Genomic DNA, 16,613 nt, shown 5'->3' with positions numbered 1-16,613 from the left:
TGGGAAAACGTGGGATGAGGAACTTCGGCCAAGGCTGGGCAAGGATCAGATGCAATTTGATGTGTGCTGGACTCTGCACCCACTGCACCTTTTTTGTCCCCTGTACACTGGGAATCCCATCATCCATCTGTGTCGGCCTCATTTTTCACCAAGCACAAACTGACACTTAAAAAAGAATTAGGGAGCAATGCTGTTCCCCGGGGAGCCGAGGGGAACACAGCATCTTTCTCTCCCAGCTGCAACATGCTGGCTCTACGCACGCTCGCACCCATTTTCCTCCCCAGACCTCTCCATTCCCAATCCTTTGATGGCACCTGCAAAGAATTGTTTGTTTTCTGTCAAAAGCAACAGCGGCTGCAGGCAACCCCTCATTAGCAGTCCAGGTACGTGCCTGGGGAAGCATCAGCCAGATTAAAATTATTTGAATATCATAATATTAGAAACTTCAATTTGGCCTCAAAATGCTCATCTTCCGAGCCTTACCAGGGCTTTGTTGCATTAAATATTGATGATGCTACCGGGGGATCAAAGTTTTGGGTTTAGAGCTGAAAGTGCTTTATGGGAGAGCCGGCAGCACCCCCAGGATGAGAAGGATCCCAGCATCGCTCCCAGGCCCGCTCCCACCACAGCCGTGGGGCTGGTGGCACAACAGCCAGTGCCACGTTGGTGGCACACAGCCCATGACGTGGGACTGGCTGCTGCTCTGCTCTTGGCTCCCCATGCCAAGCCACGCCATTCTCCATGGCAGGAATGATGCATGTCGGCAAAGCAGGACCTGGGATTAAAATTAAACCCCCACCAAAGCTGGCTGCGTGGGCTGTGTGTGCAGCGGGGCTGGCCAGGCTGCAGGGGATCCGGCGAGGCGAAGCCATCTGGGCTTTTGGTGGAATGGGGAGGGGGATATTAAACAAAGAGATTTTTTTATATTTTTTTTTTTTTAACACCCGCAGGAGCCGTCCATCAGCCAACATGGAGCTGTTCGGTGCCGGCGCCAGCACCATCTGCCCACTGCAGGGCTGGCTGCCTTCCGAGACTCCGAGGCAGAGGGCTGGGGAGGGGCTGTTGGACCCCCACCATAAAGAATACTGGCCCCCCTCTGTGCTGTTCCTGGTCCAGGTGTCTGCTTGGGGGATGATGAGCCCAGTCCTATTTTGGGTTATTTAGAGATGGGGAAGGGCAGCTGGAGGGGCTGTGGTGAGAGTTCTGTAGGGTGAGGAGGTAGGATATGGTGAGGTGGGCAGCGAGCACCTGTCTCACAGCCCTTGGTGTCTCCCATCCCGAGGGGTTGCCGGGATTCGGGGAGGAAGCGGGGATTAGGCGATCCCCCTCCCCCAGCCTGCATCTCCAGCTTCAGCAGGCGCCGCACTCGAAGAGTTACGGCGTGGGGGTGGGGTAGCAGGGAGGAGCCCCCCCCGCCCCCCCAGCCTGCGGGATTGGAGGGCGCCTCGCTCGGAGAGTTACGGCGAGGGGTGGGTGGGTGGGGGAAGGCCACCCCCCCCCCACCCCCCTTCCCAATTCGTCCCTGGAATTAGCGAGCGCCTCACTTCCAGCGGCTCCCCCCAGCCCCGTCCCTGGGATTGGCGAGCACCGTGCTCGGAGCATTACGGCGGGGGGGGCGCTGAGGGGGAGGCGGGGAGAGCCCCCCCCCGATCCTTGGATTGGCGTGCGCCGCGCTCGGAGCATTACGGCCCCCCCTCCTCCGCCGTCCCCGGTATCGGCGGGCGCCGCTCGGGGCGCCGCCGCCGCCGCAGCGGAGCTGTCCGCGGTGCTGACCGCCGCCGGCCATGGGCCCGCCGCCCGCGCTGCTCCTGCCGCTCCTCGCCGCGCTGCTCCTCGCCCCGGCACACGGTAAGCGCCGGCCGACACCCCGGCTCATCCCCGCCGTGCACACCGACCACCCTTCGGTACCGGCTGGCCTCAAGCCACCTCCGCCACAGTCAAACTTTGCCAACTCGCGCTCGCCCCCCGATGCGGAGGGGACGCGTCCCCGTTTTCTCCCGGTGAACCGACGATCCCCCCCCTCCCCGTTATCCGCCCCACCGCCACCTCCTCCGGGGACGCGCACAGCGCTTTGCAGCCGGGCTGGTGCAACTCCGCCCCCGGCAGGCTCCGGCTGCAGCCCCTTCGCCGGTGTGACCGGCATCGCTGCACCGGGGGCTGGGCAGGCACGGCGGGACCCGCGCCCGCGGTCACCGAGCCCTTCCAGCCACCGTCAGGCTGGCTGTGCCGTGAGCCCGTCCCTCCGAGCGCTCCCCACTGCCGGGTGGGTACTGGGGGTGTTTGGTTCTCTCCCCCTCTCCTCCCTGTTGGGGTGACCCCTCCAGCTGCACGGGGGACGCGGGGGACACAGGGCTGGCGGATGTTGGTTTGCCAAGGAGAGCGGCCAACACCCAGCTCGTCTCCTTGTCTCTGCCACCCGTGGGGCACCGGCAGTCTCGATGCCTCGTGGCTCTGCTGCCCCAAAAATAGGACTGGGGACCCTCCAAGGCTTGGAGGGACCTGTCAGGGATTGGGGTGCCCCGGAGCACCGTGGCCGTGCATGGGGCGATGGGTGGGTCGTGGTCCAGCCCCGCTGGCCCTGGTGGGATGCGGGATGTGGGCACCAGCTGCAGGCAGCAGCCGTGCAGGGAGTTACATAAACTCCCCATCTGGCAGCGGAGCCCAGCCGGGGAAGGGCGCCGTGGCCCTGTGCCCGCTGCTATTCCCAGCTCACTCTGCCGCCTGGGGCAGCTGCCACAGCCCTCTTGCTTGGGAAAGGGAGTGGATGGGGACAGCAAGTGGGGAAATGCCATGGCACACACATCTCCTTCCCTGCTGGGGGGCAGCAAAACCGATATTGGGGGTCCCTCTGTCCTGGGAGCAGGGCGCTGAGCGGGGCAGATTTCCCCCAAGGGAGGCTGGTGCTTACTGTGTCGGTTTAATGATTTCTAATGAGCAATTACCTCTAGTCAGTTCCCTAATTTCTGAATATCAATAAAGTTAATTAAACACTGCATGTGCATTTCCCAGAGTCTTAAAAGTAGGGATGCCCTGGGAGGTGCTGAGCTTTTCCCAGGCCTGGGACCCGTGGGGTCCTGTCCACCCTATATGTCCTCATCATGTACTGGGAGCTGCCTGTGTGGCTGGTGCCTCAAGCTCCACATCCTCCATCAGCTCAGGCAGCACCCGGGGTTCCATGCAGCATTGCCACCCTCAGTGTCACTGTGGCCTTGACTTGGAATCAGTGGGTTGGTGCATGATGGGGACGAGCCATGGGTCTGAGGGATGTGGGCTCAGGGAGTCTTGGACTCCTCATCCAGGCTGGGGAGCTTGGTGATGTGGTCTGAGCGGTGGCAATGCAGGCTCTCATCCTGTCTTTCTCCTGCCCCAGCTGTGGGGCACCACCAGCCTCTGTTGTCCACAGGGATTTTCCCCAGCAGAAAGTGGGGTCTGGACCCCATGGCACTGGTGCAGCCTAGGGGTACTGTGCCAGGCATAGCTCCATCAGCCCTGCTCCACTGCAGCCCCTCTCCCCAGCTCTCCAAAGCCGTGGCAGGCCAGGAATTTTTTCTGGGGGTCATCTTAGCCACACTGGAAGGAGCTCCTTGTAATTTGGGGTCCTAGCAGCCTGGGGCATCAGGAAGCAGCACAGTCTGTGGCAGGGGGCACAGGGCCTGAGCTGTGCCAAGGCATTCAGCATCAGCCAGATGCACTGGGCCCATAGGGGTGATGTATTTGGGGGACATGGTGCCCCTGGGGGTGTGGGGGTGCTGGCTGGGATCTCAGTGTGGGGAGGGGGCTGGGGAAGGAGGCAGGCGCCTGCTCCAGTAATTAACGGCGCGTGTGCTCGTGCCCTGCGTGCCTCGGAGGACTTCATCACCACCACGCTGCCGTGCCACCAGGCCAGGATTATCTGGATAATACTCTTAAGCCAGGGAGCGGGAGGGCAGGGCTGTCCCGTGGGGATGTGGGGAGCAGGCTGAGCCAACCACCCCCACCATTTCCCAGGAGCCTGATTGCCGCAGGGATCGTCTGTGGGTTTGCGGTGGCAGGGATGAATTCAGCACAGGGTGCTGTGCCAGGCAGGGCTGCCATGTAGAGCCAGAGCAGTGGGAATGTAGGGAAAAATGGGGTGCAAAGAAGCTCGGGCAAGGACATGACAAGGGCACCCCCAGGCCTGGTTTGAAGCAGTAGAGAAACCCCCCCTCTCCCTTCTGTGCTGCTGGTGTGACCCCCAGGCTGGCACGGTGTTCCTGGGGCTGTCACCCCCCGTGTGCAGCCCCTGCCGGGGTGGGGGCTGAGGCTGACCCTGGCTCTGGGGTCCCCTGGGAGCACCAACAGCCCCCGGGGGAAGCAGATGAAGTTGTGTCTCCAGCGGCTCTGATGGGAGAGGATAATTTCGCCTCAAATCAATTCTTTAAATGTGCACAATTGAAAGATTGCCTCTGAAAGCTGCCTATAACCAAGGAGGTAATGGATTCCCTCCATTCGCAGGCAGGAACTCGGGAGTGGCAGCATCCCTTTCTCCTGCTGCTGGGGAGATGGGGACAACCAGAGGACCAGCACTGCTCCCACCATGAGCATCCTCGGGTGGGTGAAGGGGCTGCCTGGGGATGCCTCTATCTGCCTGGTTCACTGCCAGCCTGCCGTGTGCTGAGATCTTGCACTGCTCATCACATCCTCCGAGGTGCCAGGGAGCCCCATTGGCCTGGGCTGGGCATCTGCTCGGCCCCCAGCCTGCAGGAGAAGCGGCAGGAGTCAGCCCGTACGCTCACTGTACCACTAGGAATTATTACATATATAATTTAAATGCAGTAACAAGCTGTGCTGAAGGGATCAAATATTAATCAGCTGCAAGAGCGCTACTCTGACCCTGTGAAAATGGAGAGAGGTGCTTGAAATGCCAGATCAGCCAGTGGTGGGCAATGAGCGAGGTGATGCATGGGCAGGGCAGGCTCTGGTGGTCCCCAGATGCCCTGGGGGGTGGCAGCAAGGGGGAAGTGTCTGCAAGATCAGCCCTCAGTGGCTTCCAGAACCGGATGGTTCATCCTCTAGGAAAAGAGGTGCTGGGGCAGGATGTGGTGCTGGCTGGAAGAGATAGAGTGCTGGGGGCAGCTGAAATGCCGGCTCTGGCAGGAGCAGGCGGCGATGGGAGGGAATGGTATCTGCAGGAAGTATGACATGGCTGAGCAGCCCAACGCTGAGCCCGACAAGCGGCTCTCGCTCGCCTCCCGCAACCGATTTCAATTACTGTCTCTGGCAGTGGGCGGAGGGAAGGGGAGACGGGAACCGGGTGGGCAGCGTGGCCCTGATCACCCTGCCTGACTCCTGCCCATGCTGGGCAGACACCCCCAGCACCCAGGGGTGCCCCGAGGGCTGGGTGCCCCTCTGCCACCCAGAGGGGTGGGCTGTGCTGGGTCCTGGGGGAGGCCAGAGCTTGCACAGAGCCCTGTGCGACATGGAGCCCTGGCACCTACATCAGGGCCACTGTAGGGTGGCACTGAGTGGGTGCTGCCCAGCAGTGGGGTATTCATCACAGGAAGTCCTAGGGGAGGGACTGGAGGAGCTGATTTGGGTGCTGGCAGCCCAGTGAGGGGGGACGTGGCACCGCACAGTGCTTGGGTCTGAAATAGCAGCAGACATACAATTTATCACCGCTGCTGCCATGCAGGGGAATTGCTGTAGAAACCCATTAGCTCCACAGGGAGAATGGGGAAGGGGGATTACATGGGCTGTGGGTGGTGAGGAGGGGACAAAGGCACCGCTGGCATCCACCAGGTGGCAAGGGAGGAAAGCCCAAGAGATGGGCACACAGCTGCCCACTGGGCTCTGCCTTCGCGCCCACCCGCTGTTGGCGGTGCTCGGTGTGTCAGCTGGCGCTCGGCCGCTGCGATGCTCCAGGGAACCGGTTTGCGGTGATGTGACATGTGTCAGCGGGTAAATGACTGTTCAATTCAAGGAGAATTGCAAAACATACAAGGTCAAACGCTTCCCCACCAGCGCTGCCATGAATATTAAAGCCGAGCTCCTCCGATAGCTGCCAGGGCTGGCGGCCGCTCTCGCTAGCGGTGTCCCTGGGCACCAGGGCAGCCTCTTGGGTCTCTGCTTCTGCTGCTCTTACAGTCTCAGCTTGGCCACGGGCATCTGGGGTCACTGGTGGTGCCGGGGTGGAGGTGGCCATGGAGTGGCGGGACGTGCTTGCCAGCGTAAGTGCCAGCTCGCCATGCTGGGTGCCAGCGGTTTGTCTGTGGTGCCAGCTGGGTGGCAGAGGGGCTGGCTGCACAGTCCTGCCCATGCCCACCCGCCCCTGCCTTCACCCTCACACCATCTGTGTGCTCCTGCCTGCGCACGCCCACCCCTGCCTGCATCCCGACAATGCCTGAATTCCCACACTGCCACCACCTGCACCCACCTGCATTCCCTGCCTGCTCCTGCCCACGCTGCCACCACCTGCACCCACCTGCATTCCCTGCCTGCTCCTGCCCACGCTGCCACCACCTGCACCCACCTGCATTCCCTGCCTGCTCCTGCCCACGCTGCCACCACCTGCACCCACCTGCACTCCCTGCCTGCTCCTGCCCACGCTGCCACCACCTGCACCCACCTGCACTCCCTGCCTGCTCCTGCCCACGCTGCCTTCACACCTGGAAGCAAGCCCTGCTCTCCATCTGGGGTCCTTAGGGCCACCAGGGCAGGGGGCAGGTAGGGATCTGGCATCACCAGGGTGTGTTCCCTCTCCTGTTCCTGCTGTGGAGGCTGGGAGTAGTTCAGGGGGCTGGAGGCTGTGGGACAGGGAGGCTGTGGGTGGGGGAGCGTGGCGTCAGCTGCCTGACAGCTCATTCATCACAGCTGCTGGCTCTGGCCACGGGGGCAAAGCCAGATTGGATTTTAAATTAGAAAATAAACCTAGAATCTTGTGAGGCCCAGCCCCTGCCCTCACCCTGTGCCAGGCACTTGCCTGTCTGCACCTCCCTCCTGCCCCGTCCTACAGATGGGGAAACTGAGGCACGGCTCCTGGGGTGGCACGGCCACCGAGGGCCCTGCCCTGTCCCCTCCCTGAGCCGGCCACTCTGTTATTGCTTTCTTGGCGGGCAGCATCGATCGGTGCTCCCTGGGCGGCCGTGTGCCGCCTTATTTATTTATTTGTGACAGCAGGCAGCATCGATTCCCGCCACGGGGGCCTCCGCCCGCCACAGTCGGATTAGTCTCTGGCATCTCCTGGCTGCTGTTAATAAACTCCCACCCAAAAAAGCCAATGGGAGGGATTAGGATCCTGTCCCCTCTGTGACCGTGGCCAGTATGACGAGGGACCCCAACAGGCACATGGCTACTGGGGACTTGACAGTCCCTTTGCCCACCCCGAGTTCAGCAGGGCGGCTGCTGGGTGCCAGGGCCCAGAGGGGTGGCCAGTCCCACGTCAGCAGTCCCTGGTCACCTTGGGGACATGGGAGGGACATAGCTGTGGCACTGGAGATAAGCTGCTTAGAGACATCTGTGGAGGTGGAGGATCTAATACCGTGGTGTTCACGGGGCTTGAGTGTCAGCAGCTGGGCACTTGCTGCTTTCTCATGGTGTCCTGAGCATCCCCAGAGGGTCAAGAGTATCCCCAGTCCCAAGCATCCCCTGGTACCAAGAGCATTCTGTGGTACACAGAGCCCAGGTGTGGATATTAAATGCAAAAAGCAAGCAGGGAACAGAGCCTGTGTGAAGCTAAGTCACACAGGCTTCTCATTCTGGCCTGAGAAAGCATGAGAAAGAATCCAAACAGTCCTTGGTAAAGGACAACAATCTTGGCAGGTGTTGTTTAGGATTTACTTGCAAGAAACAGTCAAGGGCTGGTGTTCCACTTAACCAACGATGGTGATAAGTTGCTTTAATGACCAGTGAGAGTTTTACCTCTTGGACCTTCTCCAAAAAAAAAGATTAAGAATAATAAACTTTGCTCTCTTGGACAATGCAGCTAAGAGAGTCAGGTCATGCTTCTCGCCGTTCCTAATATAGTGTGACACCCAGGGCAGTGCCTGGTGCCAGGACACTGCCCAGCCCAGGGTGCTCAAATCCAGATGGGACCTGTTGTAGGATCCTTGCTGTGAGGCCTGGCCTTAGCCAGTAGCCTCCATGGGGACCACCGTGTCCCCCAGCACCCCGGGCAGGTGAGATGCTCACGGGCAGGAGTGTCCAGGGGGCTGGGTGGGCATCAATAGCCCAGCCTTCACCACACTGGGCAGTGGTGGTGGTGCAGGGCCCAGCCCTGAACACTAATCCGCTATTAAAGCCTAACGGAGATTTTGGCGCCCTTCAGTATAAACTCATTAACTTTTATGTTCTAATAAATGGATCCTATTAAAACATAATTCAGGCCTTGCTGGGGGGCAAGCAGACCTCTTGGAGCTGGTGTGGGCCGGTGTCCCTGCTGTGCCCAGGGCATTACCATTGTCCCGGGGTGATGGCAGAGGGGTGGTGGGGACAGAGGGTGGGTAGCAGCAGTGTGAGGAGCCTGCCAGCACCTCCCCACTAAGCTGCACACCCAAGATAATGTCTCTTAATTGTCCCTTAAAAGCAGCAGTCGCAGAGTAATTAATCTTCTCGGGGCCCTGCCCTGCTACGGATAGGGATAATTACCCGGTAATTGGGAGTATCGTGTCATCAGTGCTTGTGCACGGCAAGACGTGCCCACACACTACCCTGGCCTCGTGTCCCACACCAGGGGCTCAGAGGGATGCTGGGTGTCACCATGGCATCCCCTCTGCTGTGGCACAGAGCTGTGCCCAGCTGGAGAGGGAACAGTGCTGTGGCAGATCTAGGAGCGGGAGATGCCGGGTGACTCATTAGGGCTGATTAAATTCTCTTTTATTTTTGGTCTAAAGGCCGTAAGCTGCTGGGCTGGGCATGCTGGGGATTTGTTCAGAGACTAATGCCTGGGAGGAACGCGGGGCTGTGACAGGGGAATCCCTGTGGCTGTGGGTGGGAGAGGGGGGAGCCTCGATGGGGTAGGGGGTTCCCTGCACACTCACACTGCTCAGGGACAGCCTGGCTGGAAAGAAGCTGAGCTCTTTGGCAGCCTGGAGAAAGGTCCAAATGTCCAGGCTCCCATGACATTCCTGGCACAGCTGGTCATGGCAGTCATGGGAATCACCCGTGTGTCTGCACCCTGGGAATACGCAGTCCTGGGAGAACCTTGGCACAGGATGGCCACCTCTGTGGTGAAAGATAATCTGTGATCAGGGATACACAGTCCCAGGGCTGTTCCCATCAGGGCTGGCTCACAGGAGGAGTGGGCATCCCTTCATGTGGTACAAACTGGCGACGTGCATTAATTAGCCATGGCTTAATTGCCAGGGCAGCCCCAGTGAAGGGTATGATGCAGAGAAGGTGTCACAGTCCTGCTGCATGTGGCTGATGCTCTTGTTTGCCATCCTGGTTTTGGGGGAATATTGGTGTGCAGGGAAGCGTTAGGCCTTGGAGCAGCACTGGCCTGTGGTGCAGGGTTGGTCCATGGGAAGAGTTAGTCCCCAGTGCAGCACAGGTCTGTGGCACTGCACCAGCATCACTCCCCAGAGCTGCATCCATACCCGGTACAGCATCAGTCCGTGTCCAAGCACTGCTCCCAGGTGCTGCTGAGGACACAGTGTTGAAGCATCACTCCTTGGTGCATCACCTGTTCCCTCAGTCCCCAGCATCAGTCCACAGGTCCCCAGCATCCCACACTCTTTCCTCCTTCCAGGCTTCAACGGGCTGGCAAGGAAGACTGAGGAGAGCGCTGAGGCGGAGCCGACGGCAGTGCCCACGCCGGCGGAGCGGGAGGCAGAGGCTCGCTTTGTGAGCACGGCGCCCACGCTCAAGATCCTCAACCACCACCCGCTGCTGGAGGACCTGCTGCACGAAGCCTTCCTGAAGAAGGACTACCTGGCCCAGGCGCCATTCCTGCCTGCTGGCGCTGGTCCCCTCCTCCCTGCCAGTGCCCTCCAGCCAGCCCCCGGCCCCCCAGAACCCGAGCCCTCACCCCGTACCCCTGCCCTGCCCAGGCCCGCCTTCCCCACTGACCCGCTGACCACGCTAGCGGGGCACCCCGGGCCATGGGGGGAGACATGGGGGGCTGTGCCAGGTGTAGACCCCTCCTTGTCCCCCTCTGGGGTGCCAGAATCAAGCACTGCATCCCCCAGCCAGGCACCCACCACGGCCAGCACATCCCTGGCACCCCGCAATGGGGCCATGGTGGTTCCTGGGGATGAGGAGGGGACCACTACCACCTCCACCATCACCACCACCACTGTCACCACACTGCAGGGGCCAGGTGAGCACCAGGGAGGGAGTCAGGTGGAGCTGAGGTGAAGTGGGGCTGAGCTGGGGTCTCCTCTGTCACCAGCTCCCTGCAACCGGACGCTGGCGGGTCCCGAGGGCTGGCTGGTGTCCCCAGAGCCAACCAGTGTCCCCTATGACAGCTTGGACTGCACCTACACCATCTCTGTCTACCCTGGCTATGGTGTGGAGCTCAAGGTGAGCTGAGGGCTGAGGGTGGGCCAGGGTGCCAAGTGCCTGCAGACAAGTGTGGCATGTCCCCTACTCTGTGCAGGGTGCAGCAAACACATGGTCTTGTCCCTGTCCTTGTCCCTATTCCTGTGTCCCTAAGCCAAGAGAGCTGGCTCAGGGCATTGCCTCAGGCCCTGGCACAGGGATGTGGGTACATGAGTTGTTGGGATGCCCCAGGATGCTCTGTGCCCACCAGCTGCTGTGGCTGGCACCCATCACAAAGAAGTGCTGCACGATTTAATTAACAACACCCTGATGGAGAAGGTGTGAGCAGTCCCAGCAGGTGCCATGCTGTGCTTCAGGGCCAGGAACACCCAGCACCCATCTGCCAGGAGCTGAGGCTGACAGCAAATCCTGCTGTGCTGAGGCCTGTGCTGCTCCCGTCAGTGGCACTTGGCAATGTGTCCCCATCTCTGCTGAAGCCACTGCAGGGCAGTGCCAGGGCTCGTGGAAAGCCAGCGGTGAGCCAGAGGCAGCACCTCCACCACCTCTCCCGGCTCCAGCCCACACTCACCAGTGCTGCTGTTCCTCAACATGCAGCATGGCTTAATTAGCATCATTAATAGCAAATTGTTCCAGAGGGCGAGGCTGGCTGTCTGCAAGGCTGCCGGTGCGGGGCTCTGCTGGCTGTGCTGTGGTGCTCTGGCAGAGTCACCTGCCCTGGCAGCTGGCTGGGCCCTGCTGTTCTTGGCGTGAGGGATGATTTATGGCACTGCTAACCATGTTTGAAAGGTGCTGCCCCGCACAGACAAGCTCCAGTGGGCTATCGACCGCAGGGAAGCCACTCAAGGACCAGCTCTGAGCCAGGTACCGGGTGATGCTGCTGTGGTGACACTTGTGTCCCTGGCAGGTAGAGAACATCAGCCTGGCAGAAGGGGAGACACTGACGGTGGAGAGCGCAGGAGGCCTGGAGCCCAACCTCCTGGCCAACGAGTCCTTCCTGCGGCGGGGCCAGGTCATCCGCAGCCCAGCCAACCTTCTCACCCTCCGCTTCCAGAGCCCCCGGCCCCCCAGCCCTGGCTCCTACCACTTTCACTACCAAGGTATGGGGCTCAGACCCCTCTGTACCCTCTGGAAGCTTCTCTACCAGCGTGGTGCTAATTTGGGTCATGGTGATGCACCTGGAGTTTATCTGTGTTTTAAGTGGGCACTGACTGGGTGAGGAACACTCATGGAAAGCTGATTGACCTTAGCAATTATGGATTAATTTAGCATAATTCTCGGCAGCCATAGGCACCGTGTCAGTCAAGCCCTACCACACCCAGGCATTTCCAAGGGAGACAGTTTCTGGGTTTCGGGGGGGGGGTCCATTGTTCCTCAGCCTTGGTAACACCATCACCTGCCCCCAGCCTACCTGCTGAGCTGCCCCTTCCCAGCACGGCCGGCTTTCGGGGAGGTCTCGGTCAGCAGCCTTCACCCTGGTGGGGATGCCCGTTTCCGCTGTTCCACGGGCTACCAGCTGCAGGGAGCCCGCCGGCTTGTCTGCCGCAATGCCACTCGCCCCTTCTGGAGCGCCCACGAGCCCCTCTGTCTCGGTAAGCACCAGCACCATGGGGACACGGGACAGCTGGCATGGCACAGTCACCTACTGATGGTCCCTCTCCCACAGCGGCATGTGGCGGGGTGGTCCAGAACGCCACAGTGGGACGCATTGTCTCGCCCGGCTTTCCTGGGAACTACAGCAACAACCTGACGTGCCACTGGCTGCTGGAAGCGCCAGATGGACATCGTCTGCACCTCCACTTCGAGAAGGTGTCACTGGCGGAGGATGATGACAGGTTTGGCTCTGGAGCAAACTGGGCGGGGCTAGGAGTGTGGGGGCACCCTGGGGCAGCCCCTCATGGGGTTCAAGGATGAGTGCTCTTGGCTATATCCAAGGGTGGAATCACATCATTAATCACATTAATCACATCATTAATCACATTAATCACATCACATATTTAAGGATGGGTGTTGCTCGCCATGGCCAAGTGTGGCTACCTTTGGCCATTGGCCATGATCAAGGACAGGTGTTGTTGGCCATATTCAAGGAAGATAACCTCTGGCCGTGCCCAAGGATGGTGCTGTTGGCAATGGCCGGGGTTGGAGGCTACCATCCATGCCCAAGCATGGCTGCTGTTGGCCATGGCCAGCACTGCACCTTGCCCTTGTCATGCCTTGGCAGGCTCATCATCCGCAACGGCAACAACGTGGAGGCACCACCAGTGTACGACTCCTACGAGGTGGAGTACCTGCCCATTGAGGGGCTGCTCAGCACCGGACGCCACTTCTTCGTGGAGCTCACCACCGACAGCAGCGGGGCCGCTGCGGGCATGGCGCTGCGCTATGAGGGTATGGGGCCAAGGGTGTAGTGGGTGACCCAAACATCCCTGTGCCCACCCGGCCCCTGCAGACCTTTGCCCCTGTGCCTGCAGCCTTTGAGCAGGGGCATTGCTACGAGCCCTTCGTCAAGTATGGGAACTTCACGGCCAGTGATCCCCGGTACCCCGTGGGCACCACGGTGGAGTTCAGCTGTGACCCTGGCTACACGCTGGAGCAGGGCTCCACCATCATCGAGTGCGTCGACCCCAGTGACCCGCAGTGGAATGAGACGGAACCAGCGTGCCGTGGTGCGTGCTGGTGCTGGAGGGTGCCGGGGGTTGCTGTGGATGGGGCACGAGAGATACTGCAGCCACTGTGCTGTTGTGTGTAATGGGACTGAGGGATATGGTGGGTGCTGGATGTGGGATGCTGGAGTGGGTGCTGTGGCGGGTGCCCCGTGGCAGTGCCAAGCCCATCACATGCCCACAGCGGTGTGCAGCGGGGAGCTGACGGACACAGCCGGAGTGGTGTTGTCGCCCAACTGGCCGGAGGCGTACGGCAAGGGCCAGGACTGCATCTGGGGGCTGCATGTGGAGGAGGACAAGCGCATCATGCTGGATGTCCGTGTGTGAGTGTTGGGATGGGCTGGGATGGGGATAGTGGGGTGACAGATCTATGTACTCCCTGCCCTCACAATCCCGCTGCCCCAGGTTGCGGCTGGGCTCGGGGGACATGCTGACCTTCTATGATGGGGATGACCTGACTGCGCGCATCCTGGGCCAGTACACGGGCGCCCGTGGCCGCTTCAAGCTCTACGCATCCACTGCTGATGTCACCGTCCAGTTCCAGTCTGACCCTGGCGCCGGTGCCTTTGCCTATCGGCAGGGCTTTGTCATCCACTTCTCTGGTGAGGGCCATGGTGGGACAGTGTCCCTGGTGTCCACAGTGTCCCCGCTGCCCTGCTCAGCCTTCCATGCCCACAGAGGTCCCCCGTAATGACACCTGTCCCGAGCTGCCGGACATTGCCAATGGCTGGAAAACGTCCTCACAGCCGGAGCTTCTCCATGGCACTGTGGTCACCTTCCATTGCTACCCCGGCTTCCAGCTGACTGGCACTGACCTCCTGATGTGTCACTGGGACCTGACGTGGAGCGGTGACCTGCCCTCCTGCGAGCGGGGTGAGTGCTGCCCACCAGTGACCCCCTGCCCTGGGGTGCATCCCCAGCCACCGTCACCATCGGTCACTCCTGCCCGCAGTGACAACCTGCCGGGACCCTGGGGATGCTGAGCACAGCCGCAGGGTGGTCTCCAACCCTAAATTCCCGGTGGGAGCCACCGTGCAGTACGTCTGTGACAAGGGCTACGTCCTGGCGGGTGCTGGAACCCTGACCTGCCATGACCGTGCTGCGGGGGGACCCAAGTGGAGTGACCGCCTCCCCAAGTGCATCCGTGAGTTGGGCATCCCCTCCCCGGGCAAATTCCCCAAGCTGATGGCGAGTGCTGACGCCACGGTACCACTGCCTCGCAGCGGAGACGTACGAGCCCTGCCACAACCCTGGCGTGCCGGCGGGCGGGAGGCAGAACCCGGAGCGGCGGCTGTACCCGGCGGGAGCCACCCTACACTTCTCCTGCACCGCTGGCCGGGCGCTGCTGGGCGAGAGCAGCCTGCGCTGCCTGCCTGGGCACCCCTCACGCTGGAGCGGCTTCCCTCCCATCTGCAAGGCGGGTGAGATGACGGCTCCCCACTCCAGCACCTCACAGGCACCGCCCAGCACCCCACTTCTCACCCTTGGTGTTTTCTTTCTTCCACCACCTCCAGCCTCCTACGATGAGTTTTACAGCAACCGCAACCTGGATGGTAAGGGCGAGGGTGTTTTGGGGTGCCAGAGCACAGAAGGGCACCCAGGGTGCAGCCGATGTGGGGTGTCCCCTGGGTGAGCCCCCAACTCTCCTGGGCAGCTGTGGCCAAGGCCGTGCCCTCGGGGACAACGCTGGAGGGCACCAACGTTGCCATCGCTGTCTTCCTACCTGTGCTGGTGGTGGCCCTGCTCATTGGGGGCATTTATCTCTACTTCTCCAAGTGAGTGGCCCGCTGGCCCTTGTCACTCCATGGGGCCCCACGGCCCCCCACTGCCCACTCCAGCTGTCCTTTCCCCACAGGCTCCAGGGGAAGCCAGCCCTCCAGCTGCCCCTTGCTGGCTCCCACCCCTATGACCATATCACCGTGGAGTCGGCTTTTGACAATCCCACCTATGAGACAGGAGTAAGTACTGGCCCCCACACCCCCGCATTGGGCACCCTGGGGACCCTGCATCACGTGGGCCACCTGTGCCAGGGGCTGTGCATGGGCTGGGACAGGTGGGGAATGGGGTTATGTGTTCTAGGAACACATGAATTAGATAGGACATCCATCAGGAATAACACAGGGGATGGGACATGCAGAGACCACCCATGGGTCTATCCAGAGACTGTCTACATGATGGACATCCAGTTAGGGACCACACACAGGAACATCGATGCAGGGACCACATGTGGGGTGGGATATCCATCTAGGCACCACACATTAGTTCTGACAACCATCTAGGGACCACACACGGTATCTAGGATAAATATCCAAGCACCATGTACAGGATGGACACTGATCCAGGACCCATGTACGGGATGGGACATGCATCCCCAGGGCCACCTGTAGTCTGGGATGTGCCCCCAGGTCCTTATGGGATGGGAGATGCTGCATCCCTGTCCCAGGCACCCCACTGCACTGCCGGGAGTCCAACCCCTTGCAGTCTGTTTTCTTTGCAGGACACGAGGGAATATGAGGTGTCCATCTAGGTGTGGGCAGCGTGGAGCTGGGCGTTGCAGCCACCCCCCCCAGGCCCCCCCGTGCCCACCAGCCCCCGGCACGGGCTGGGAACACCTCTCCCAAGGAGACTCAAGCCAAACGCTTGGCAGGACCCACCTGGGCACTGGCAACCCCCCTGCCACCCCCAATCCACCCGGACCCCCTTGGGGTCTCCCCGAGCCCCACTGTCACCCAGCCTCCTGCACTGGGCTCATGAGAGGCTGAGCCAGTGGGGGTCCCTGGACCCCATCCTGCCTCCCCGGCCCCCGAGCCAGCAAAGGTCCCTGGATCCCACCCTGCCCTTTGGGCTCCATCCTTCGCCCCAGTCCCCCGCAGGGGAAAAACAGCAGCCCCCACTGTTCCTGCGACGGAGGAGTGACACAGGCAGGGGGAGCAGCGCTGTGGGGACCCCCAGGTAAGGACAGGGCTCTCCAGGGCTGCAGCGGGAAGGGGACAAAGCCCCGGGGGGTGGGCGAGGGGCTTGGGTGGCCAGGTGGGTGCCACCCCCGCCCTCGCTTCCCCACCCAGCACAGGGCTGGTCCTCCCGCAACCCTGTGTCTCCCACCGCCGCTACGCAGGGACGTGTCCCACCCGTGCCCCCAGCATGCTGCGTGTCCCCCCGGCCCCCGCTTGCTTCGCCCTCCCCGGGGGGTGCCCTCCGCCACCAGCGTGTCCCCCCCGCGCGTCCCGGCACCCCAGCGCGGCCAGACCCGGAGTGACGGGGTGGGCAGGGGCACGGGGCATGGCTGTTCTCCCCCCACCGCCGCGTCCCGCCCGGGCTGGTGACCCCGGTCCCCGCCGCCCCCTCGATCTGGAGGGGATACCGGCCCCCTCCCCATCTTTTGGTTGTTTCATTAATAAAAACTGGTGTTTTAGAAGAAGCGATGGCGTCTTCCTCAGCGGGACCGCGCAGCTTGGAGTGGGGATACACGCACACACACAGCCCCAGGGTGGACCTTGA

General features: G+C 61.4%; 1 protein-coding gene across 2 annotated transcripts; it reads left to right on the top strand.

Moving 5' to 3' along the window:
* Positions 1-1,711: 1,711 nt before the first annotated feature.
* Positions 1,712-15,738, top strand: SEZ6 (seizure related 6 homolog). 2 transcript variants are annotated; one of them, XM_086859283.1, is made up of 17 exons: positions 1,712-1,848; positions 9,704-10,273; positions 10,346-10,476; positions 11,360-11,552; positions 11,859-12,044; positions 12,119-12,287; positions 12,674-12,840; positions 12,924-13,118; positions 13,300-13,438; positions 13,521-13,717; positions 13,794-13,988; positions 14,068-14,259; positions 14,339-14,536; positions 14,630-14,668; positions 14,770-14,890; positions 14,971-15,073; positions 15,613-15,738. In XM_086859283.1, the coding sequence occupies exons 1-17, from the start codon at positions 1,785-1,787 to the stop codon at positions 15,640-15,642; spliced, it is 2,889 nt and encodes a 962-aa protein (XP_086715409.1). In that variant the 5' UTR covers positions 1,712-1,784; the 3' UTR covers positions 15,643-15,738. The 2 variants fall into 2 exon arrangements, with proteins under 2 accessions (XP_086715409.1, XP_086715408.1); XM_086859282.1 differs by having other exon boundaries at positions 15,597-15,719.
* The last annotated feature ends 875 nt before the right edge of the window (positions 15,739-16,613 follow it).

This window comes from Cyanistes caeruleus, chromosome 21, assembly GCF_971803275.1.
Source record: "Cyanistes caeruleus chromosome 21, bCyaCae1.hap1.1, whole genome shotgun sequence".
Lineage (NCBI taxonomy): Eukaryota > Metazoa > Chordata > Aves > Passeriformes > Paridae > Cyanistes > Cyanistes caeruleus.
Note: the sequence above shows the minus strand (reverse complement) of the source record. Positions and strands in the feature narration are given on the sequence as shown.